This window comes from Chanos chanos, chromosome 8 (assembly GCF_902362185.1).
Source record: "Chanos chanos chromosome 8, fChaCha1.1, whole genome shotgun sequence".
Lineage (NCBI taxonomy): Eukaryota > Metazoa > Chordata > Actinopteri > Gonorynchiformes > Chanidae > Chanos > Chanos chanos.
The window spans coordinates 46,237,725-46,263,927 of record NC_044502.1 but is presented as its reverse complement, the minus strand read 5'-3'; the positions used below and the strand labels follow the sequence as shown (position 1 = coordinate 46,263,927).

Sequence of the window (26,203 nt, the reverse complement as noted above, 5' to 3'; positions counted from 1 at the left end):
TCACTTCCCGTGTTGATAGGTGCAGGTTTATTACAGTCTACTGTTTATGTAATTCTATTCTGTTATACTACGAGGGGTTTTATTCTACGGTCGTTTAGGCTTCTCAGCTGAGGTCTTTTTATGGTGTTCAGTTGTAGTCTGTGGATTGTTCAGCTGCCTGTTGTTATTCTGGTTTTCTCAAGGTTTTTTGTTGGGTTTTTTTTGCCGCTGGGGTTTGATGTTCTTCAGTCTTTTCCGTCTGCCGTCTGTAATCCGCCCTTTTAAAGTGTTTTCAGCTTCACTACAAGTGGGAGTAGTTTGGAATTCCTGCTGAGACTAGAGGAACAGCACTCTCTCTCTCTGTCTCTCTCTCTCTCTCTCTGTGTGTGTGTGTGTGTATGTATGTGTGTGTAGAGAGGGTTTGCAAATGGTCGAGGTTAAGTGACTGTTTGTCTCCGCTCACCTCATTTAAAGAACCAGGAAAGACACACAGGGCCAACACCAACACTGCCCTTCTGTCAACACCAACACCAACACTGCCCTTCCATCAACACCAACACTGCCCTTCCACCAACACCAACACCGCCCCTCCATCAACACCAACACTACCCTTCCACCAACACCAACACTGCCCTTCCACCAACACCAACACCGCCCCTCCATCAACACCAACACTACCCTTCCACCAACACCAACACTGCCCTTCCATCAACACCAACACTGACACCGCCCCTCCATCAACACCAACACTACCCTTCCACCAACACCAACACTGCCCTTCCATCAACACCAACACTGCCCTCCATCAACACTAACACTGCCCTTCCATCAACACTAACACTGCCCTTCTATCAACACCAACACTGCCCTTCCATCAACACCAACACTAACACTGCCCTTCTATCACCACCAACATCAACACTACCCTTCCATCAACACCAACACTGCCCTTCCATCAACACTAACACTGCCTTTCCATCAACACCAACACTGCCCTTCCACCAACACCAACACTGCCCTTCCATCAACACCAACACTGCCCTTCCATCAACACTAACACTGCCCTTCTATCAACACTAACACTGCCCTTCCATCAACACTAACACTGCCCTTCTATCAACACCAACACTGCCCTTCCATCAACACCAACACTAACACTGCCCTTCCACCAACACCAACACCGCCCTTCTATCGACACCAACACCAACACTGCTCTTCCATCAACACCAACACTAACACTACCCTTCCATCAAGACCAACACTGCCCTTCCATCAACACCAACACTAACACTACCCTTCCATCAACACCAACACTGACACCGCCCTTCCATCAAGACCAACACTGCCCTTCCATCAACACCAACACTAACACTACCCTTCCATCAACACCAACACTAACACCGCCCTTCCATCAACACCTCCAGTCTTTCCTGCGACTCCTCTGCTTCATCTGGACGTGTTTCAGTCATTTAAACAAATGTTGTTCAAAATCTAGATTCTTTTGGTGTTTTACAGGCAATACAGTTACACAGAAAATTCTAGATTCTTTGGGCGTTTTACAGGCAATACAGTTACACAGAAAATTCTGGAAGTCCCTTAATGTTATGCTGATCATGGAGTATGAGAAATTATTCTTTTTAAATCCTGAAATGTCTGTTTAAAAGTTAAATAGAGGATGAAATGAGTAACGGAGGGAAATCAAATCACGTTTAATAAAAAGACTTTAATAATGCCTTTGGGTGACTCTGACTGCTCATCTGACAAGGAGAGTCTGTGAAAATGATTTAAATGAAAAGTAACGTTTCACCGTAGACATGAGAGAAACTGTCATGTAGTGAAATCCATGATGTACTACTGCCCCCTCCTGGTCATTGAAGAACATGACTGAAATTATCGGTTCAGCAGGCGAGAAAATTAAAAGCATCAGTCAATACAGTGATGTAGTTGATGTGGGTGTGCGTGTGTGTATGTGCGTGAGTGCGTGTATGTGTGTGTGTGTGAGTGTATGTGTGTGATTGTGTGCGTGTGTGTATGTGCGTGTGTGCGTGTATGTGTGTGTGTGTGTATGTGCGTGTGTGCATGTATGTGTGTGTGCGCGTGTGCGTGTGTGTATGTGCGTGTGTGCGTGTGTGTGTGTGTGTGTGTGTGTGTGTATATACTGGAAGTGGAGGGAACACAAACATGTTCAAACGTAGCAAAGGAAACAGCTCCACACAGATGAGTTTCTGTAGTTATGTATTAATTATATGTTCACACACACAGAGGGAGAAAAGCCGCAAAACACTCACATGTCTGTCTGTGGAAACTCATCAGTGTGTCTCCAGGTCTACACCCTCAGTTTGGCAAGTTAAGAATCACCATTTCTAGTAAAGTAGTTGAGATCAATTTACCATTCAAACAGTGGCAGAAAACCCACAGAAGTGTGAGAGAAAGAAAGAAAGAAAGAAAGAAAGAAAGAGAGAAAGACAGAAAGAAAGAGAGAAAGAAAGAAAGAAAGAAAGAAAGAAAGAAAGAAAGAAAGTGGCCAAATCTCACTCAAGCATGCATGATATGAAAACACATGACTTTTGAACTTATCATTCTACCTGAGACAGCATGTCAAACCCTGAGAACTCCAAGGCTAAAGATTCCCAGCACAGCCAGAGGGTCCAGGGTAAATCAGGACTACTAACGGCCTCAGTGACCGTTTCTGATGGGTGAAAGTGACGCTTGCATAAATAAAAACAGCTGTGTAAGACACAGACCTTTATGTAAAAGTAAATTCAACGATTAGATGGGAAAAAAGAGAGGCAACGTAAAAGCGACCGTTCTCCTACACGGCTCCTTGTGTCCTTCTGTCCTTGTGTCCTTGTGTCCTTGTGTCTAAATCTATTGGAGCAACGCCGAATAAACAGTACAAACATGCTCCACAGCCTTCATCAAAACGACAAGTTTTTCCCTTTCTTAGGAAAGCAAAGTGAGGTGGATACTGTGTTAATGGGAGAGAAGTGGGACCAGGCCAGATCATTCAGATACTTATTTGACCTGGATGACCTCTGAGCTGGTGATGAACCTTCAGTCCCTCACATCAACGCTCAGAAATCCTTTCCCGAAATCCACCTGAGTGCTGAGGTCCTGACGACCCGACGGTTTAATCTCCTGCTCGCTTTAATCGTCCTCCTCGGCTCCGCCGGATCTGCCGACGTCTTCTTTTCCGCTACGCTGACACGAGGCGCTGAAACCAAAACAAGAGAACCATGAACTTCCCGATCTGCCCCTCATCAGGTCAGTTTAAGAAACGACAGTGCCATAGCTACGCAAACACACGTTTCCTGTCGAGGATATTCTTGCTTACTCCACAAAATAGACTTTTTGTTTTGAGTTAGCTCCCACTGCCCTGTGCTTGTCCTAAGCCTGATGACCTTTAGACAGAAAGTTTCTTCTCACTGAAATAAACCTGCATAGCTGCACTCTGACAGTATCTCGCATATGTTACATTGACTCAAATACAGACGATAAAAGATCACTGTTTAGACCTAATCCCTCTGGTGATGTGTTAAGGAAATAAGTGTAGATGGATCAGTCTTTTGTACAGCCCCTGGTATGGATTGGCTGGTTTCCTCCACTGACGCTCTGTGGTTACTGGAGAGGGCTTATGGATGTGGTCTGTTGCAACACTTCCTTGGGACAAAGAGGAAGGAGAAACAGAAGAAGAAGACGGCGTGTTTTAGAGCAGAGTCTTCAGAGTGATTGTGAGAACAGAAAACACAAACTCAGCCATGACATTAAAGCGCATCCTTCTTCTGAAGACAACGACAACTCATTCAAACTGGACTCAAATGGTTAAAAAGGAAAATTAAGTTCTCAACCTCCGTTATGAGACGAACAGAGAAGAGAGTGATGCAACAGAGATGACAAACACGTGAGTCATGGAATTCCTCTGTTAGCAATACGTTTTTTAAATAGCAGCAAATTCGCTTTCTCACTAAAAGTCTCCACTGATTTTGTTTATGATTTAGTTGTATATGTTGTTTGTTAAATCAGTGTGTCTTTGCTCATATTTGATGTTTACTGAATGGGGCTTGGAAACTGGAGGTAAACTTTCAGATTCTATTTAAGAGAGGTGTCGGGAGAGGAGGGACAGTTTTTCCTATACGTCACTCATGTAGTGTCGTTTGGTTTCAAAAGCAAATCTATGATCTGTTCTTTCAAACTAACTGGAAAATGGGAGAGATTACACCGGAGGTTCGAAACAGCACACACATACATAAACAGTGTGAAAGACTCTCAAAAGTGAAAGTAAAATAGAGGCTCCATTTCAAGGCAGAGAAAAGGATATTTACAGAGAGATTCCACATTCAGCGCGTTCCTGTCTAAACATGACCACTTTGAATTATGGGCACAATAAGTTTGTCTTTGCATGTACTTTGATTGTATAAGTTTATATTGCTCAATTCAGTGGTTAAAACAGTGTGCAACAGTAGAGGAGCTGCATTGTTGCTGGCATGTGTGTGTGTGTGTCTGTGTGTGTGTGTGTGTGTGTGTGTGTGTGTGTGTGTGTGTGTGTGTGTGTGTGTGTGTGTGAGTGTGTGTGTGAGCGTGTGTGTGTGTGTGTGTGTGTGTGTGTGTGTGTGAGTGTGTGTGTGTTGTGTGTGTGTGTCTGTGTGTGTGAGTGTGTGTGTGTGTGAGTGTGTGTGTGAGCGTGTGTGTGTGTGTGTGTGTGTGAGAGTGTGTGTGTGTTTGTGTGTGTGTGTGTGCGTGTGTGTGTGTGCGTGCGTGTGTGTGTGTGTGTGTGCGGTCATGCGTATATCTGCTGATGAGTTTATGACACATATTTGCACGTCATTGGTTGCTTCTATTTTTGTTAGGTAAGATGTGACACTTCCTGAATAAGGGTGGAAAACTGGAAGAACAGTTCTTACAGTTCTGATCTGAGCAAAGAGAAGATGACATCATTGTCACTTGACCCCAGCTTTGTCTCCATGAACACTGACTGTCCCACTGACCAGACACACACACACACACACACACAAACACGCGCACACACACACACACACACACACACACACACACACACACGCTCACACACACACACACACACACACGCTCACACACACACTCACACACACACACACACACACACACACAAACACACACACACACACACACACGCACACACACACACAAACACACACACACACACACACACACACACACACACACACACACGCACACACACACACAAACACACACACACACACACACACACACACACACACGCACACACACACACAAACACACACACACACACACACACACACACGCTCACACACACACACTCACACACACACACACACACACGCTCACACGCTCACACACACACACACACACACACACACACACACACACACACACTCATACACACACACACACGCACTGTAGTGTAGCGATGAATGCTGCAGTGTCCTGAGTGTAAAATAAAGGAAATGACAGCAGAAGGTGTCCAGTCAGCGTGAGGCAGTAGAGTGGCATCAATGTGTTTCCGTCACCACAGTGTGTAATTCATCATTCAGTCTCATCTCAGGCATCACCCCTGAACCTCCTGTGAGTTCTCAGCTCCAGATCCTCCGAGACGCCGTGTTTGACAACTTTTGCTGTAAAAAAAAAAACAAAAAAACAAGCGCTGTGCTTTATTTGACTGTGTGTTTTTGACAGAGAGAAAATGAGATCACCGTCACCTGTACTCAGCATGAAGAGTGACTGGTCAATGGACAAACCAAGAACCCAGTTCAGAGAGGAGGACGGTTCTACTGACCATGGGTGAGGACGAGTATGACAGTGAGATATAAAGCATGCGGTCTGACCCTTGACAATACGGTCCTGAATGTTTATGAAATGAAAGTGATTGTTTCTTCTGGAAGGTTTTACTCTTTTCTGCATAAAGATAATAGATCAGCTGCCACCCCTGCACCTCTCGCGCTGTTCCCCCACCCCCTTTGAATCGCACCGTGTAAAAGTATAAGGAGATGACCACATAGTCCACAAACTGTCCTTCATTACTGACAGATCTGTGCCCATTGTGACGGTCACATATGACCATTTCCATTCTCTCTGGTAAAAGATGCTCTGGAAGACTATATGAATATGAGGATATTTTTGTTAATGGTTTATAATATGTAACTGTGCTGGCCATGCCCTCTCTATGAGCTCAGTGTTATTTTGTCTACAGAATTCAGCAGAAGATTCCCAGTGGTCAGTCCTCTCACAGTGATGAAAACCCAACTCAGGTTTGTCTCTATGCATCAGTTTCACCAACACTCAGAAATACATGATGTGTTCCATTAGTGTTGCCTGCTCCATACAGAGAGTGTTACAAAAACTGAAAAACTCGAGAGAAGGGAAGAGGCAATCATGTGCCTGTCTTATCTTTTCATTAAACCAATGAAACAACAGCATGCCTGGTGCCAGGTTACCTATAGTCTGAGGTGGTGTGACTACAGGCTCTCTTAATCCAACTCCATCACAAAGAGGTCTGCAGTGGGTTGGACTGTTGGTAGCTGGTCCAATCCACTGACTCAGCAAACAGGAAAAGTAAAAACTCTACCAAACATATTCAGTTTCACTAAAATACTGGGATCATGTCCAGATAGCTGTGTCTTCAACACAACAAACATAATGTCTTCAACATAAACACTGTCCTGTCAAAATCCAGTTACACCAGTCTGAAAATTTTAACAGGGAAACATTCGGCAATGAATTTCTATGGTGTGAAACAGGAGTCTGATGTGTTATATGCATACAAGTAATACTTCCTCACATGTCCCTAAGTTCAACTGACTGTATTTTATGTGTCTCTATCTTGTACATCACCTGTGCAGATGGTACCTTTTCATTACTGGCTGTCAAATATAAAACCTTGGACAAGTTTATCTGTAATGTTTCGATACTCAGAATGGAAATATTCTTGATGTCAGTTTACATTATTCTTCATATATTTTACAACATAACTTTCCCTGCTTCACTCAGGATTTTTTATCTGACTATGACGAGGTCCGAAGATCAGTTCAACTGAGAGTCAAATCCTGCCTACAGACAAAGTTTCAGTATATCACAGAGGGAACAGCAAAACACAGAAATCCAGCACTGCTCAACGACGTCTACACGGAGCTCTATGTCACAGAGGGTGACAGTGGAGAGGTCAATAACGAACATGAGGTCAGACAGATTGAGACGGTATCCAGGAGACCAGAAACACAGGACACACCAATCAAATGCAACGACATCTTTAAACCCTTACCTGGACAAGACAAACCCATCAGAACCGTGCTGACAAAGGGAGTTGCTGGCATTGGAAAAACAGTCTCTGTGCAGAAGTTTGTTCTGGACTGGGCCGAAGGAAAAGCCAATCAGCAAGTTTACCTTATGTTCCCACTTCCCTTTAGAGAGCTGAATTTGATGAAGGACAGGCAGTGTAATATGAAAGATCTTCTTCATCATTTTTTCCCAGAAATTAAAGGATTAAAGTGTGAGGACCTTGACAACAACAACATTATTTTCATCCTGGATGGCCTGGATGAATGTCGACTCTCCCTGGGTCTTCAGGATGACAGAAATTTGTGTGATTTAGAAAAATCAACTTCAGTGGACGTACTTCTGACCAACCTCATCAAGGGAAATCTGCTTCCCTCTGCTCTCCTCTGGATAACCTCCCGACCAGCTGCAGCCAATCACATCCCACCTGAATGTATCCAGCGAGTGACAGAGGTCCGAGGATTCAGTGGTCCACAGAAGGAGGAATACTTTAAGAAGAGAATCAGTGATGAGAAACTGGCCAGTAGAGTTTTTGCACACGTCAAATCATCAAGGAGCCTGTATATCATGTGTCACATACCAGTCTTCTGTTGGATTTCAGCCACTGTTCTAGAGAGAATGTTGGATGAAGCAGAGAGTGGAGAGATCCCAAAGACTCTGACTCAAATGTACGCACATTACTTGATTATTCAGACAGAAATGAAAGAGAAGTACACAGAGAGAAAAGGAACAAATGAAGAAATCATTTTTAAACTGGGGAGACTGGCTTTTCATCAACTTGAAAAAGGCAACCTCATCTTCTATGAGGAGGATCTGAGAGAGTGCGGCATTGATGTGAGAGAAGCATCAGTGTACTCAGGAGTGTGCACCCAGATCTTTAGAGAGGAGTTAGGGTTGTACCAGGGGAAAGTGTACAGCTTTGTCCATCTGAGTCTTCAGGAGTTTCTGGCTGCTTTGTTTGTGTTTCTTTCTTCCATCAACAAGGTAAACACGGCCCATTCACAAACGGGACAACTTTCAGATCTCTTCCACCAGAAAACGATGTCCGAAACGTTAAAGACAGCAGTGGACAAAGCCTTACAGAGTGAGAATGGTCACCTGGACCTTTTCCTCCGCTTCCTCCTGGGCCTCTCTCTGGAGTCCAACAAGACCCTCCTACAAGGCCTCCTTTCAGTGACAGGAAGCAGCTCTCAAGGCAAAGAGGAAATCGTCAGCTACATTAAGGAGAAGATTCGAGAGAATCCATCAGCAGAGAAATCCATCAATCTGTTTTACTGTTTGAACGAACTGAATGACCGTTCTTTAGTAGAGGAAGTCCAGAGATATCTGAAAGGGAGGGGTGATGTTTTGTGCCTCTCCGGAGTTCGTCTCTCTCCAGCTCAGTGGTCAGCTTTGGTCTTTGTTTTGCTGACCTCAGAGGAGAAGCTGGAAGAGTTTGACCAGACAAAATTTGCCCAGTCAGAGCAGTGCACCCTGCGGATGCTGCCAGTGATCAAAATGTCCAGAAAAGCTATGTGAGTACATTTTCTGTTTTTCAGTTTCTCTCCCCGTTTAGTAAAGGTTTTTTTTTATTATTATTATTTACTAATCTATTCATAAGTTCTGTTTTTTCTCCCAAATAAATGTCTGAATTTAAATTGAAACATCTAAATGTAATATTCAGCAATGCCTTGAACTCATGTTTTCAACTACTTGATGTGCAATTTCCCAGTCTTACAACAAGTTGTATTTCATTTTCATTGTTTCAGCCAAGTACAGGAAAACAGTGGGCCTCACACTGAACTGAAAAATCATGAACTTCACAAAAACACACATGTAGCCTTTTTGTAGCCTCACGTTTCACATGTAGCAACTGAAAAAAGTAACCTATAACACTTTTTTTAGAGTGTTGTTTTTTTTTCCCAAAGTTGAATGTCCAGTTTACCTATGACATGATTGGACAGTCCCCATCACATTGTTCAGTGTGACATGCATTTCTTACAGTATGTGTGAAACCAGTGACAATGAGTCAAAGTCAAACATTTACTACGTGTGAAAAACTTTTTAATGTCAGTCATTAATTAAAACTGAGACTTTTATCATATATAATCAGGTTTTGCATATTTCTTAAATGTTGGAGAAATTCACACTTTAAGTCAATGTGGATTTTTTTTTTACACAATTAATGAAAGTCAAAAAATGTTTCAGGCATGTATCATATGTAATTTGCTTTAACTTTTCTGACCTTCAGAAACATATATATGTAATCACTGTCATTTCTTTCAGGCTGGCTAACTGTGAGCTTACAGAGAAAAGTTGTGCGGATCTGGCCCAAGCTCTCAGCTCAAACTCTGCATGTTTAACAGAGCTTAACCTGAGTGGGAACTACCTGCAGGATTCTGGGGTCAAGCTGCTTTCTGCTGGACTGAGAAGTCCAAACTGTAAACTACAGAAACTCTGGTAAGGTCAATCTCAAGAACCCCACATGAGGTTTGTGTAAATGTGTGTGTGTGTGTGTGTGTGTATGTGTGTGTGTGTGTGTTTATGACTTTGTGTGTGTGTGTGTTTATGACTTTGTGTGTGCGTGTGTGTGTGTGTGTGTGTGTGTGTGTGTGTGTATGAAGGTGGCTTTTTGTGACCATCTCTCTGTGAGAGGTTAGGGCAGGGCTCCATATGACATTTTCACAGTGGTGGACTTGCTGAAGCTTATTTATAAGACTGAGGGCACCATCATATAGTATGGCTGGCACCAAAACACTGCCTGGTAATCATAAATGTATGCATGTATACACAATATTTATAAATGCATGAATGTAGCTCATAGCCTGTTCTCACTGACCCAAAAACATGTGATTTGCTGTGTTGGTCAGAACTCAGTCACTTCAGTTCCTGAAGCCACGTGGAATAGAAACTGTATCTGGCACCCATTGATCCTGATCTCAATCAAACAGTCAACTTCACTTTCTCCAAAACTTCCTCTGCTGGGGTTTTAGTCCCAGTCATATGAAAACCCAAATAAAACCAATTTGGTACATCTCTAATGTATGAAAAACATGCACAAACTTAGAGCAATGTGTAACTGACCCTTTACAATTTCACAGTCCTCTGACATAACATGTCACATTTCTCCTGTGATACTTAAAGTTGGTGAATATATGAGTGTATGTATGGATTCTCAAGATGTTTTGGCAGGCTGAGTGAACAGATGTGTAACTATAACTAACTGAACATCAGTTATTTAAACATTTGTTGGATGATGTGCAAAATAGTCTGTACTGCTTCACTGTGCAGACATCATGTATAGTCAGAATAGTTAACGTATCCAGCTCATGCTTTCATTACTGCTGTTTAAATGAAAAACAAGTGTGTGACCCTTACTGGTTTTTTTACCTTTGCTTCACTGTAGTGTTTTACCCATAGTTCTGCTCCTGTTGGGAGATTATGTCCTGAATATCTTGCAATGTGAGACACAGGATTCTGAGTGGAACATTCAAATGTGACACACAGGACTCTAAGCGGAATATTCAGATGTCTGATTCCTCATGTTTATTGCAGGCTGTGTTACTGTGAACTCACAGAGGAAAGCTGTACACATCTGGCCTCGGTTCTGGGTTCAGAATCCTCCAGCCTTAGATATCTGAACCTACGAAATAATGATCTGCAGGATACAGGAGTGAAAAAGCTCTCTGCTGGACTGACAAACCCCAACTGCAAACTAGAATCACTGATGTAAGCTATCTCTTTTAAAGTGTGTGTGTGTGTGTGTGTGTGTGTGTGTGTGTGTGTGTGTGTGTGTTTAGTGTGAGGTATCCCTACATCTATGTTTTAGTGAGGGAAAAGTTAAACCCTGAAATGTATAACAGTTTTTTGTTTGTTTGTTTGTTTGTTTGTTTTGTTTGTTTTTTACTTTCCAGGCTCTATAACTGTTATCTGACAGGGAAAAGCTGTGAAGCTTTAGCATTGGCTCTCCACTCAGAGACCTCCAGTTTGAGATTTCTGGACCTGAGTCACAACAACCTGCAGAATTCAGGAGTCAGTCTGCTCTCTGATGGACTGAAGAATCCACACTGTAAACTGCAGACTCTCAAGTATGCGTGTCTCCCTTTGTGTCTATGTGTGTTTGTGTGTGTGCATGTTTCTGTGTGTGGTCCAGACGTCTCTGGGTTGAAGGTGAACATTCAAAGGGATCTCTCTGTCTTCCCCCAGACTGTTTAACTGTAAACTGACAGAGAGAAGCTGTGCTGCTCTGGCCTCAGTTCTCAGTTCAACGTCCTCCAGCCTGAGAGATCTGGACCTGGGAAACAATAAACTCCAGGATCTGGGAGTGAAGCAGCTCTGTGTTGGACTGGAGAATCCACACTGTAAACTAGAGACAATAAAGTAAGCTCTTTTTTCACATATGACATAAAATATATATGTGTGTGTGCATTTTCTACTGTTGTACACCATTATTTTATTAATTTGTTTTTTTTTTTAATTTATTATCATTTTCAAGCAGTAATTACCTCTTCAATTGTAATTATCCAAATATTGGTGCCTCAGCTCACCTGTCTAATGACAGCCCACAACATGAGTGACACACCTTTTCATATCTCTGCTGCTCATTTCAGATGTCTTCTTTTCTCTCTCAGGATATCTGGTTGTAATCTCACTGAGGAGAGTGGTGTAACTCTAGCCTCAGTTCTCAGTTTACAGACCTCCAGTCTGAGAGATCTGGAACTGGGTGACAATAAGCTACAGGATTCAGGAGTGAAGCAGCTCTCTGCTGGACTGCAGGATCCTCACTGTAAACTAAGGACACTGAGGTAAGACCTTCCTCTCTTTATAATTATACTGCCCACATATGTGCACACTACACACACACACACACACACACACACACACACACACACACACACACACACACGCACGCACACACACACACACACACACACACACAGGGTTAAAATATGAGTGAGTGTTGTGCTAGTAACATTTGCCTTTTTTTTTTCTTTGTAACTTTGAACGTCTGAACTAGCAGACAGTGCACGTACGTAAAGTTAGTCCCTGTTGAGCATGGGTCGCATCTGAAGGGAAAAGAAGAGCTTTTGTTGTGATTGTATTTGTTCTCTCTGCAGGCTGTTTAACAACCAGTTTACAGAAGAAGGTTGTGCTGCTCTGTCTGCTGCTTTGAGGTCAAACCCCTCTCTCCTGACGGAACTGGATCTGAGCAAGAACACACTGGGAGATGTGGGAGCGAACCAGCTCTCTGCTCTACTGGGGGATCCTGACTGTAATCTAGAGAAACTAGAGTGAGTTCCACAGATACTGTGTACTGTGACTGTTAATGTGCTGTAGTCAAGTCAAACACTTCTACAACAGCAAGAGTTTCTTTTGAAAATACCACATATAAACTATACTGTGATAAAATAAACTAAAAACTCTTCCATGCACTGTAAAATTACTTTTAGTGGTTTATACCTGGAAACACCTTTTTAAAATTTGAGTGTTTTTTTGTTTTTAGTTTTTAAATATTTAAAATGTATTTGATGCGTTCTATCACTGTGTTTCTTTTAGTTTGTTTGTTTGTTTTGACATTTCTGAGCAGAGAACACTAAGCCATATTGTTTCCTGTCCAGGTTGAGACAGTGCAGCATCTCAGATGAAGACTGTAACAGCCTGGCTTCAGCTATCAGATCAAACCCATCACAGATGAGAGAGCTGGATCTGAAATACAATAAAATTACAGACTTAGGAAAGAAGCTGCTATCTGCCTTACAGGAGGACAGCAAACTGGAGAAAGTATTGTGAGTGTTACTGATATGTTAGCTTAAGTCAGTATGAATGAATGAACATATTAATTGTGCAGCCAGTGTGTATCTTTCCCATAAGAGGCTTTCTTTCTGAGATTCTCCAGAGTTTATGGGTAAAGGTGTAACTTTGGGTTCATTATTGGGGAGGGTCAAGGTCAGCAAGTTCTTATGACATACATTAAAGCCTCACACTGACTCTTTAACCCCCCCCACATCCATTCAAACAGTCATTTAGCACAGACATGATCACTCTTGTATACTTACCCACTTTTATAACTATAAACTCACCTGCAATCACAAAACATACCACACATCAACCATTATCTCTGTATATGCGTCAAACCTGCATATGGATATAATCTCAATGTGTCAAAAATATATGTTCATTATCTTATTTTTTTTTTTCATGATACAGACACAATGGTGATTCTGCCTGTGTATTGTTATTTTTTTTAATCTGACAGGATTTAAAAGTCACGCTCCGCTGAGAGCTCTCTCTGACCACTGGGACTCCTTTAGCTGAGGGAGATTCATGATGTAATGTGTGTGGACTGGGAGTCGTCCAGATGAGTCAGAGCAGATGAGTAAACCACCGTAGCCAAGCAAAAAAGAAGAATAATGAAGTCATCAGAAAGATGACACCCTGTCACCTTGAGAGAGCACACTGGGTTTGGATCGGATTGTCTCATTGATATTCTCTGTGTCTGCATTACTTTATGTGTGTCTGATGTCTAGAGAGAGAACTGCTCTGAAAATATGAGTCTTTTTTTTTTTATTACCTCCGTTTTCTTCTCCATTTTTCTTATTGTTCCGGGGTTTTTTTCTCTCTCCATTGTTGCAGAGATGTTTCTAACTCGTTTTACAGAGACTGAATTCTCTGCAAGAACATTGGCAAAATGAACAAAACACTTATTCACGAGGTCAAGCTTCTAATCTTTGAGCTGAAGTCCAAGTCGAGTGTCAAGTCTCTGTGTGCCAGATCTAAGTCTAAAATTTATGGTCTTAAATGTCGAGAATCAAGTCTCCTTTGGCATTAAGGGCTCTGTATGCCTTCAAAGCACAGATTTTTAGGTTTCATGAGCAGCAAACTATTATGAAATAACTTTAGTGAATCTTTCTCTAAACCACTGTAGAGACCAATGGGCACAAACTTAGAGCACTGTGTAACTGACCCTTTACAATTTTACAGTCCTCTGACATAAGTCTACGTTGTTCTCAAGGTGGACGAAAGAAAAAATACACAACAAATATTTTGACGTCTTATTTATTATGACTGCTTATTTATTTCTGTAAACATATGTAGTATTGCATTCTCTTCTTCTTGCTTAAAACTTTTGACATAGGTGACTTGCTAGATATCTGTTGGGGTAATGGGTGTTTGTAGCCGCCTATAAAGTAGCTTAACGTCCAAGTTAACTTTGGTCATTTAATGTTACATACAACATAGCTGTCTATGTTAAGCTCATATGCACCTGAATGACAGCAAAGGAACACTGTTTGCCTTTCTATGGCACTGTTTTCGTTTTTTTTTTTTTTTTAATAAATAACCCAAGATATCCTTTTTCCATTCCTGCCACAGGATAAACTACTTCATCCCATTTTTGGCTAGATGGAGGCACAGTTGAATCTTTTTGATTCTAAGTGATGTTGAATGACTTTTCTCCTTATAGGATTTTGAAGTGACTTGGAGCTTTTGCGTTCTGTGATGTATTTTTGTATTATAAAGATTATAGGTTTTTGTATTAAAAGATTAAAGATTATAGTTTAAGTCAATCTGACCCACTGGCTCTCTTTTGTGTGTCTCACCTGCATTATTTTCCTATTTTATTCTCTTTCCTGTATTATCATTCAAACACGAGTTATATTTAGGTCAGGTCCTCGTAGCACTGGTGTGAATCCCAGTAGGATTCCGGTCTTTAAATTTCCTTGAAATCTATGTTCTCCTATGGAAAGCATGTAAATATGTATGTGGTATGCAAATAGATAATTCCATGGACTACATTGTGTAGTGGGAAATGGATTTACATGTGGGGGGAAGGGAAATGTTAATTCACACTTTTTACATTTATCTGTATTTTTATAGATTATGTTCAGGTATGATTGGCTGCGTCATGTGTCTGTGTATGGGTGAGTATGTGTGTTAGTGTGTGTATGTCTGTTGATGGTGATGTGTGTGTGCTTGTGTGTGTGTGTGTGTGTGTGTGTGTGTGTGTGTGTGTGAGAGAGAGAGAGAGAGAGAGAGAGAGAGAGGCATAGGAGAAAGAATCCTCAACCAGACTTTATTAAATGGGGAAGTGGTTAGCTGTGGGCTGCATTAGATGGAGCCTTTCTGATCAGAGCTTTATGTGTTTTATGGAGTTTTATACAACAGTTAGTTCCGACCGAGTGATTTGATTGGACGAGAGGCATTCCATGAGTGCTGATACAGAGTATAACAGCGCTGGGACCTTTAACTATATATGTATCACTCTGCTTTACAGGTGTTCTAATAACCGTTAATAACATTAACAATCGTTATCTATCTTAGATTGTAAAAACTTTCCACCACATAGATGAACATATTTCCACAAATAACAGCTGAGTTAAATTATGAATGGTTGTCAGGGGAGGACGAAGGGGGGGGGGGGGGGGGGGGGGGGGGGGGGGGAAGAAGCCTGGATACTTCAGTGCAAACCTCCAGGCGTGTTCATATGACCTTAGCCGACCCAGACAAATTAGAGAGGGACAAAAATGAAGCTCACACTGTAAGTCAAACAACATGGGCTTTGAGCCGCTTTCAGACTTGCCTACACTGTAAACAACTGACTGCAGAATTTACAGTAACTACCTGACAAAAAAGTTGCCGATAAAATATTGTAAAATTGCTGTTAATCACTGTAAAAAGAATTACAGTATATTGCAGGATACCTTTTACAGCTATATACATTACAGCAATTTGTTGTTGTTGTTGTTGTTCTTGTTGTTGTTTACAGAAAACAACAATTAACTGTAATCTAGGTTACAACATTGTCTTGTATTCTATTCAAATTACAGAAGTTACCTGGCAACTAGAGTTGCCAGTAAATAGCTGTTGATACTTCAGTATATTTCAATATTGTTGTAGAATGTTTTCACAGTTAATTTTTGTCTTTTACATAAGCAGCTTTGCATATTAAGCATGAACGAGACCAGGTTTGCTGTTAATCCAAAATTCATCAACATTGCATTAGATTCACTTCACCTGTTAAATAAAATCAGAGTCAGAGATGCAGCAAAACAAAAACTTTTATCAAAACTCAATTCAGTTTTACAATGAAAAGTCTTTCTTTAGGGGTCATATAAAGTCATGCGTTATGATTTACATTATGCGTTACCTGTCTAATTGAGCAATATGTTAACAGAGTCTGGCAAGTAGCAAGGCCGGCTGTCACTGAACTCCAACTCCAGAGTGTGTATTTTCGGAGCAACGGGCCTTTGGAGCAGTGGGCTTTTGTAATGGGCTGTTGGACTATGGGCTTTCGGTCCAATAGGACACTTTTTGAACCACTGGGGTTTCAGAATAATGGGACTGTAATTATATAACATAGTAACAAAATTACTATCAGTAACTATTTACGAATATTTCTAAATACGTTGTCAGTGATAAGTTGTTCATGATTAGCGACTCATTTATAAATAGTTTGTAAATTATCTGACTATTTGCAGCACATCTTTTCACAACAGATCTACGAGGAGAGCTGCTATATATGCTCACCTCCAGGAACAAACACACACACACACACACACACACACCTCGGATGGCATTCCCTCATGTAACAAATTCTTTGGTGGCTCCCTTACAGTAAAAGTGCATGACCCACTGTAACATATTTGCAGACAGTGAGAATGCTGGGCTTTAGCAGTTACACAGTTTGTGGGGAAAACTTCATCTTCACCCGTCCTCTTCAAAGACTCCATGTGAGGAGGGACGAGTTAGATCGTAGTCCATGATTCAACCACATTATGACGTTGGCATTACACTTGAAACGTCACGGAAAACCAACACATTTGTAAATGGAAAGAAAGACTCAAACGCATCAAACAGTTGAGGCAATTTGATGAAGCAATTTATTTAACCACGAGAGAGCTGCCGTCCACTTTGATAACCATGAGTTCTCAGCACACCCACATATGATTAGTCCCCTCTGGAAATTAACCACAAAGAAAATCAAATGAAGGGCATGGTATTCATTCAGCTCTTTTCACTGGTCAAGTCCACGCACATAAGTGTAATTAGTTACTTCACTCTTATGAGTTAATTAATTATTATCTTCGCATATGAGCTTGAGGACTTGGCGCCTGACGCAAGGGCGTCAGGCGGCAAGACACAAATACATACAATACTTATTATACAGTAAATCTATTCGTTCAGATCCTGGACATCGATAAGTCAGTTCAACACTTGCGCACGGTGTGGAGAACAGGTTCGTGCTATGAGCCCGACTGATTTTCCTTAGCCATCGGTGTGAGGTTATAACAACTACGTGCTGGCACGCATGCGTCACGGCTAAGAGGGTCTGTTTGAGGGCACATGCTTGCTCAGATAATGCGCAGAGTTAAAGTTACGCAAGTCTAAGCGCTGGATCGTCGCGTTAAGGAACTACACTTTCACTGCCGTATAGCGCACTGTTGACTATAACATGTACTATCTTAGAAACTTGCTTAATGCCGAATCGGAGCGGTAGGAAATCAATGTATCGATATTTCAGCAGCGGTCCGCCCATCTTTGGACCCAGTTGCATTGTGGTTCTCTTCGTCATCACTTACTTCCGAAAACAAACTGAACACTGTGTTTTACATTGACTGCGATTCTGTTTTTTTTTTTATTAATTATGAGGATATATGTTGTAATTTGTGGCTTGCGTGCTGTCGGATTAATGGCTGGTACTTACGTAGCGAATTAATTATTTCTGCCTGCGAGTTTTGTAACGTAACATTTGTTGACATGTGAGTATACTCACGCTCGTGAGATATCAAGGGCTGTGACAAGTTGGTTCTTATGGTCGTTTTCTAAGTTATCTACCTCATGTCAGTTATCCCATCTTTTTTTATTGTTTCCGATAATAGCTTCAAAGCCCGAGCTGTATGACAGACTCTCTAACCGAATCTGAACCACAGACTGTCACTACTAACTTGCTTACTGCTTTGAACTAGAGCAACTCCGGATTCATCTGGATATTGGTTTGCATTAGCACGCTGTTTGACTTTTGCAACCATACAGATATGTCCTAAAACTGGAGTCGGAGTCCACGGTGTGTGAGATATAATGGAAGCCTTTCTGAGGTTTTTATGTAAAGAGGCTGTACGAGAAGCCCCCACAAAGTGCTGGACTCGTAAAAGTTTGAGGTGTTCTAGATCACCTTTCAAACGTCCTCTATGTTCACATCATCCATCATCAGCGTGGGACAGATCGCGTGATTATCACCTACCCAAACGAGCAGCGTTGTTAAAACGCTTCAGTTGCAATTGTAAGTGTTTCGAATACTACTTTAATTACTTTGTAATTAGCTAGCAGCGCATGGAAGTGTTTAGCGTTTTAGTTTTAATGGACTTCTTTCTTCGAAAAAGCCCTCTATTTTCGCTATAGAGTCTCAGACACCTCTCAGGCAGCCCTGTCCAGTGTGGCACCAGTTTTTGTTGTGGTAAGAACAGATTTATACCCCCCAGCCACCCCGTGTGTGTGTAGAACAGCATGGCCATCTTCGTAAATCTTCATGAATTTATAAACTATACTTTTAATGTTCTTTGTGTAAAGAATCAGATCGGCATGCTGTGTTTTTCGTTCGTTTGTTTGTTTACTTGGGAGTAAGGTTTCAATTCTTGACTGAAGTGTTAATTTCCTTTATCTCACAGATGAAATTTGATAAAGATGGAAACGTCACATCATTTGGTGAGTTCTGAATGTTTAAAGCATGTGAAGCATACATAGCACTACTACAGTTTTCTTCACGTAAAACCTATCTGAACTTCGCCGTGTTTTAGAGGGTCGTAGGAATGATGCGTATCTTATTTCTCAGAGAAGAAGAAGACGGAGCTTTACCAAGAGCTGGGATTACAGGCCAGAGATCTGCGCTTCCAGCATCTCACCAGCATTACGTCACGCAACAACGCCATCATCATCCGCATGGAGGTACTGGTCCACTGCGGCCTCCACATTAACATACATTTACATATACTGAACAGCTCCTCCTGGTAATGTGTAGATAAGTTCAGGGTTGCAGTGCATGTCTGAAAGGGGCTATACACTCCCTCCAGATGTAAATTTAGGAAGTCATAAAAAATCTTAAAGCTGTTTTGACTCCATATTTGTGTCTTTTTCATGTGGTACACTCTTATCTCTTATTTGGGTGTTGTTCGTGGTAAGGTCAATCCTTTTGGATATACGGGCCCACTTTGTAAATTACTTTCTGTTAATTATATCACTGGTACATTGTTGCCAGGTACATTATCTCAGCCAATCAATATTTACCTTTTTTTCCCCCCAATATCTCATGTCACATTTTATCAATGTGCCTTTTACCAAGCAGCAGTCTCTGTGCATCCTGTCGTAAAGACCAGTAGTGTGAAAGGGCGCTTTGGTCCGCCTACTGTTTGAAAACGGTACCAGCACAATCACACATCTTCAGTGGCAAATAATGGGTCTGTGTGTCTAAAGGAGTGAACTCCCCCTTAAAGGGAGTGATTCAGAGTTTGGTGGTCCTGTCAGAGACCTGACCCTGGGGTGCAGAAAGCACATGGTTCATATCTCTTACAGCCAATGTGTATGGAAGGTTATTCGGTGTGTTTGCTGGGGTGTACTTATGACGTTAATTCTCAATTTCTATTAAAAAAATTGATGTTAGCCAGAAGGCTACGGTCTTTGTTCGTAACCGAATAGCGAAGATCACAGAGTAGAAATCAAAGAGGCTTGGTCTTCATCTGGCTCATGTCAGCTAACGCTGTAATTGACTCTGTGCACACCGTGTGTATTTTTCTCGCCAGTCTCTGAAAGCAGTGGTGACCCCAGAGAGTCTGCTGGTTCTGGATTTTCGTGGCGTGGGTTTGGAGAAGTGGCTGGTCCGAGAGCTCGGTTCACAGCTGGCTGGTGACGGGACCCTGGTCACTGGATCTTTACCGTTTGAGTTCAGAGCTCTGGAGGCCATTTTACAGCACAGGGTAAGGACTGTTACACACTGAGGGCCACGCCACAAGGCTCGCCGGAGAAAACTGGCTTCTCCATTCACTCAGTTTACTGTAAAAACTTCTCTCTTAACCCAATGTTAATGTCTCTTCCCCTTGGTCACCAGTCCACTGTCACGTCTGGAGGGTTTTTCTGAAATATATTTAAAAGAAGTCAGCATATTTTTCAAAATTAATTTCAGAGGTTTTTTTTTATTTTCACCGTAAAATCTTCATCGTTTACACTCAATGAGATGAATTAGATTTGATCTCATTTAGTCTCACTAGATTAGACAGTGATTGAATTAATTTAAATGAACTTAATTAAACTTAACCTTTAATTCATCAAAATGTTGTGGTGGTACAGCAGCCTCACTCTGTGGGTTGTCCGTAGATCACACACATCTCATGCAGTGTGTGACTGCACCTCTATGTTGTGTTAGTGTGTGTGTGTATGTGTGTGTGTGTGTGCACATGCGAGCATGTTGTCATCTGTGTTTGGTGTTTGATTATAGATCAACACGCTTCAGACGAGGTTGAACGAGGTCCAGCCGCAGATCCTGGACTGTCTTGAATCCCTGGTGGACCCGAAGCTTCTTTCTGCGGACCGCTCTAAACTCCACATGCTCCTCCTCAGCAGCAAGAGGTCAGTGTGGATCAGAGACCTGTCAATCCCATCTCATCTCTGATCAAGGACAAGACAGTCCCACTGGCGGTTTCACTGAAAGGTGGATTTATTCGTGTAGCTCTTTGTACAGTGAACACGCCCAGTGAGTGAGCCTCAGGTGACAGTGACAGAGAAGGGCTCCCTTTGGCTGAAACAGGAAGAAACTTTCAGACTATAAAGGGGGAGCCCATCATCCTCTGGCTGTGACCAGGTTACTTAGAGTGCAGGGTTGGTCTAGAGTATTACAGTGAGTGAGGATGCAGAGGGGTAAAGGTACAGGGGAAATGAGAGCATTTCAGTAATGACTGGACACTTTTGATTAACATTCTTACTACATCATGCTTCTTTGCTACTTCTCCTCGTGGTACTTTAATTAAAGAGACACCTTGAACGGTCATTGTATGGGGAAATTTTGTCAATAAGCAAGTTCGGTTTAGTGCTTACTAAAGAACACCACTGATTGTAAGTCGCTTTGGTAAAAAGCGTCTGCCAAATAACTAAATTGTAAATTGCTTACAGCACTCATTTGAGATGTTTCATTCTTGGCTGGTGTACACACACTAAAGAAAATCAGAACCTCAGTTTGTATGAGCTCAGAGAGGAAAGACCCTCGTGGCTCCAGCAGAGAGATACCAGAGATACAGACGAGTCTTCTATAGAGATAACAGAGATACAGACCAGTCTTCTGTAGAGATACCAGAGATACAGACCAGTCCTCTATAGAGATACCAGAGATACAGACCAGTCCTCTGTACAGATACCAGAGATACAGACCAGTCCTCTATAGAGATACCAGAGATAGGGACCAGTCCTCTGTAGAGATACCAGAGATACAGACCAGTCCTCTATAGAGATACCAGAGATACAGACCAGTCCTCTGTAGAGATACCAGAGATAGGGACCAGTCCTCTGTAGAGATACCAGAGATAGGGACCAGTCCTCTGTAGAGATACCAGAGATAGGGACCAGTCCTCTGTAGAGATACCAGAGATAGGGACCAGTCCTCTCTAGAGATACCACAGATAGGGACCAGTCCTCTGTAGAGATACCAGAGATGGGGACCAGTCCTCTGTAGAGATACCAGAGATAGGGACCAGTCCTCTGTAGAGATACCAGAGATAGGGGCCAGTCCTCTGTAGCCTGTGAATAGTGAGGGGATTCTCTTGCCTGCTCTGTGCTCCTTTGTGGTTTGTCAGGGCTGTAGACAGGTGTTAATACAAATAAACAGGAACTGCTCTGTTTTTTATGGATTGCCTGTTGGCTCTGATTTGATTGCATCTCTGTATCTAGGATTTGAATACAAATTGGCACCAGATGTATAAACAGTTTCCTCCTCTCTCTGTGGCCTGTCTGAGCTGGAGACACACATTAAAACAGATCAAGGAATTTCTCCCTCGCATGTGAATCTTAAAGACAGATGTACATTCCTGCCCATGTGCTGTCAAAATGTTTTTGCATCTCCTCATCCAATGAGCAGTCCGATCTGACCCAGTCTCCTCCTCCTCCTCCCTGTAGCCTGTCAGAGCTGGAAACCGATATTAAGATGTTTAAAGAGAGTCTGCTAAAGATCTTGGATGAAGACGAGCTTATTGATGAGCTGTGTCTGACAAAGTGGACCGACCCCCGCGTGTTGTAAGTCAACCTTTGCTCACTCTCTCTCCTTCGGATCTGAATTATATTTGATGTCCTGCAGAAACAAATGAGAAATCAAATGAGACCAGATTTGTGAGTGTAATTCTGTCTGTATGTGTGTGTCTGCTTTTTCTCCTGTCTGTGTGTATGTGTATGTGCGCCTCTGTGTGTGCGTGCGTGTGTGTGTTTGTGTGTGATATGTACGGTTTGCTTGCCTGTATGTGTGTGTGTGTGTGTGTGTGTGTGTGTGGCTTGCTTGCTTGCTTGCATGCATACGTTTGTGTATTTTGATTGTGTATGTGTGTGTGTGTGTGTGTGTGTGTGTGATTTTGTGTGTATCTGTGTGTCTTGTGTGTGTTTTGCTTGCCTGAATGTACGTGCATGTGTGCGTGTTGTGCTTGCTTGCTTACTTGCATGCATGCATGTGTTTGTGTGTTTTGATTGTGTGTGCATGTGTCGTGTTTGTGTTTTGTTTGCCTTTGTGTGTGTGTGTGTGTGTGCGCATGTCATGTGCCGTGTTTGTGTTTTGCTTGCCTTTGTGTGTGTATATGTGTGTGTGTGTGTGTGTGTGTGTGTGTGTGTGTGTGTCTGGAGGCAGTGAGGAGAGCAGTCTGGGTATAGACCATGCAGAGGAGATGGACTTGCTGTTGGAGAATTACTACATGCAGGCTGAGGAACTCGGCAACAAGACACGTGAACTCAAAGGACTCATCGATGACTCTGAGAGTGTCATCTTCATCAACCTGGACAGGTAAACACACACACACACACACACACACACACACACACGACTCTGAGAGAGTCATCTTCATCAACCTGGACAGGTAAACACACACACACACACACATGACTCTGAGAGCGTCATCTTCATCAACCTGGACAGGTAAACACACACACACACACACATGACTCTGAGAGCGTCATCTTCATCAACCTGGACAGGTAAAAACACACACACACACATGACTCTGAGAGCGTCATCTTCATCAACCTGGACAGGTAAAAACACACACACACACACACACACACATGACTCTGAGAGTGTCATCTTCATCAACCTGGACAGGTAAACACACACACACACACACACATGACTCTGAGAGCGTCATCTTCATCAACCTGGACAGGTAAACACACACACACACACACACATGACTCTGAGAGCGTCATCTTCATCAACCTGGACAGGTAAAAAAAAAAACACACACACACACACATGACCTTCACAGAATCCAGGGAATCTTACACTCCAAAACCTCAGAGATTTCCAACCTGCACTGTGTTAACAAGCTATATAGTCTTACTTTGGGCTGCGCAATTAATTACATAATAATCGTAATCATATTCTTGGGCTCATTTTTTCCTTAAGCTTATGGGGCATGGCAACAGTAGCTAAGGAGAATGGAGCTTCACTTCTACTCCTGGAAAGGTCCATTAGTTAACCTCTTTCATTAAGTCTTCTGCACAGCGCTTCTTGGTGGATCGTGGCTACATCCAATCACGTTTTCCGTTGAGCGTGCTTTAAGTGCATTGACCAGTGACTGATGGTTTTGTTGAGTGTTCTTTGATTTGCCTGACCAATCACATCAGTTAGTGTGGTGTGCTCATTCACGGACTTTCTCGCTAGCGCGCAGCTGGCTCGTGAACCTGGTTTGAATTGCCTGTTTCTCTCTTCAGTTATACTGTCTTTTTTTACGGTCTGTAAAAGAAAATAGAACAGAATGAGCTTTTCCGACCTCAGGAGAGAGTTAATACCAAAAAAGGAAACACCAGGATGGAATTTACAACTCCATTGAAATGCAGCAGGGCAAAAAAAAACCCCACAGTGCTGAAGCCATATTTTTCCCTCATAGATTATTGTTTTTATGATTGACCTTCAGACCTTCAGTCGTATTTCAGACCATTAATGTGGAACGCATTGAGTGTAGATTCAGCATTTTTTATACGTTTTTTATTTCACAGGCTGTTTGACTTATTTAATGTCAGTGCACTTATGGAAGACTTTTTGCTTGTTTGTTTGTTTGTTTCTGTTTTCCTGTCAGTCACCGAAATGTGATGATGCGCCTGAATCTCCAGCTGACCATGGGAACCTTCTCCCTTTCCTTATTTGGCCTGATGGGCGTGGCCTTTGGCATGAACCTGGAGTCCTCCTTTGAAGAGGTTTTTTGAGAGAGAGAGAGAGAAAGAGAGAGAGAGAGAGAGAGAGAGAGAGTATTTTCAAAATTAAGTCAAGAAACCATATTAAAAGGAAGGATAGTATGTCATCTGTCCATAAATGCACATAAAAAGCCTCTTTTAGTTGTTTTAAGTCAAAGTAATTTTGGAAGAGAGGAAAAAATAGAGACAACTGTGTTTGTCGGATAAGTGATAGTAAACTGCATTAGGCTCTGTTTAGATGTTTGGGCTTTATTATGCTGGCTGTGTGTTTGTGTATTTGCTGATTTGTGTGTTTGTGTGTGTGTGTGTGTGTGTGTGTGTTTCCAGGACCCGCGTGTGTTTTGGCTGGTGACTGGCTTCATGTTTCTGGGTAGTGGACTCATCTGGAGACGACTCCTGTCTTTCCTGGGACGCCATTTAGAACCCACCTCTCGGCCCCCGGTAATACCGCCCCGCCCCCCAAAAACAACAATCACTCTCGCTCTTTAAGCCTTTAAACACTGAAACACAGAACTCCATCTTCCCAAACTCACAGTCCTGCTTTGTTTCACTCAGACCTGTAACAGAGAGATGATATGAGTTCTCATTTTTAACACATAGATTTCTCTAAGTTAGTTTATTTACAGTGAGGCTGTGTGGTAGAACCAGTAAACCACTGGGTGGGAAGAGGTATGTGTGACACTCGCTACACATTGATAGAAGAACAGTATAAAGATACACTGTACCCAACCCCACCCTCACCCATTCTGGTGGCTGCTCCAGAAAAAATTCTAGAAATTTCTCTCTCAATTACTTTGTGTGTCTGTCAGTTTGAAACAGCCACGTGAAATAATTACCAACAGACAGCTGATCTTCCCCCCCCCCCCCCCCCCCTTCATAGATCCCACCCGTCTGGAGGAAAAACCAAATCAGTGCCATGAGAGGGACTGAGATCAAGGCCGGTGTGAGATGATGGCGCGAGATTGGAGTCTACACCAGAGCGTTTCACCCAGATGCTCCCATCTTTCATTCATGCTTACACAAAATCAGATTACCTTCTACTGGTAATATTTAACCACAGAGATATACTTTATTTTTTGTTACTTGCAATTTTTTTTTTTTTCAAACTCTTGTGTCCGTGTGTCAGATGTCAATGTGATGAGTCTGTATTTATTGATGTGAATGTATTATTATGGTATAAGCACAGAGAACATACCTCCTCTAAACAGGGTGACAGAACACCTGTCAAAGCCACATTTCAATGCTTTGGCTCTCAGACTTTACCTGGCCAAAAAAACACTGGATCACAAATGCCCCTAACTCTCACTGGTCTCTGGAGCAGCCTTTTCGTTTTAATACAGTAGAGTTACATTAAAGAATCTTTGAAGTTCCATATGGACAGCGTGGTCTGTGTCATTCTCGTGAGTCCAAAATCATTCAGAGCTGATGTGTCTGCAACAGTGCGCAGTGTCGTGTTGTCAACTGGAAATACATTACCTGAAATTAGTCGCCTGGGTAACCAACAGGGGGAGACAAACCCTACTGAACGACC

General features: G+C 42.3%; 2 protein-coding genes across 2 annotated transcripts; both read left to right on the top strand.

Moving 5' to 3' along the window:
- The first annotated feature begins 5,707 nt into the window (after positions 1 to 5,707).
- LOC115819758 (NACHT, LRR and PYD domains-containing protein 3-like) lies at positions 5,708 to 17,680 on the top strand. Its single transcript, XM_030783259.1, has 11 exons — positions 5,708 to 5,778; positions 6,188 to 6,245; positions 6,985 to 8,783; positions 9,535 to 9,708; positions 10,804 to 10,977; positions 11,163 to 11,336; positions 11,455 to 11,628; positions 11,880 to 12,053; positions 12,366 to 12,539; positions 12,867 to 13,029; positions 17,615 to 17,680. Exons 1-11 carry the CDS (start codon positions 5,708 to 5,710, stop codon positions 17,678 to 17,680), a joined length of 3,201 nt encoding a protein of 1,066 aa, XP_030639119.1.
- Positions 17,681 to 18,208: 528 nt separating this feature from the next.
- On the top strand, positions 18,209 to 25,777 carry mrs2 (magnesium transporter MRS2). The gene is made up of 11 exons (XM_030781473.1): positions 18,209 to 18,517; positions 18,627 to 18,700; positions 18,912 to 18,948; positions 19,076 to 19,188; positions 20,040 to 20,213; positions 20,732 to 20,862; positions 22,399 to 22,515; positions 23,114 to 23,266; positions 24,558 to 24,675; positions 25,000 to 25,113; positions 25,553 to 25,777. The coding sequence occupies exons 1-11, from the start codon at positions 18,325 to 18,327 to the stop codon at positions 25,622 to 25,624; spliced, it is 1,296 nt and encodes a 431-aa protein (XP_030637333.1). The 5' UTR covers positions 18,209 to 18,324; the 3' UTR covers positions 25,625 to 25,777.
- Positions 25,778 to 26,203: the final 426 nt, after the last annotated feature.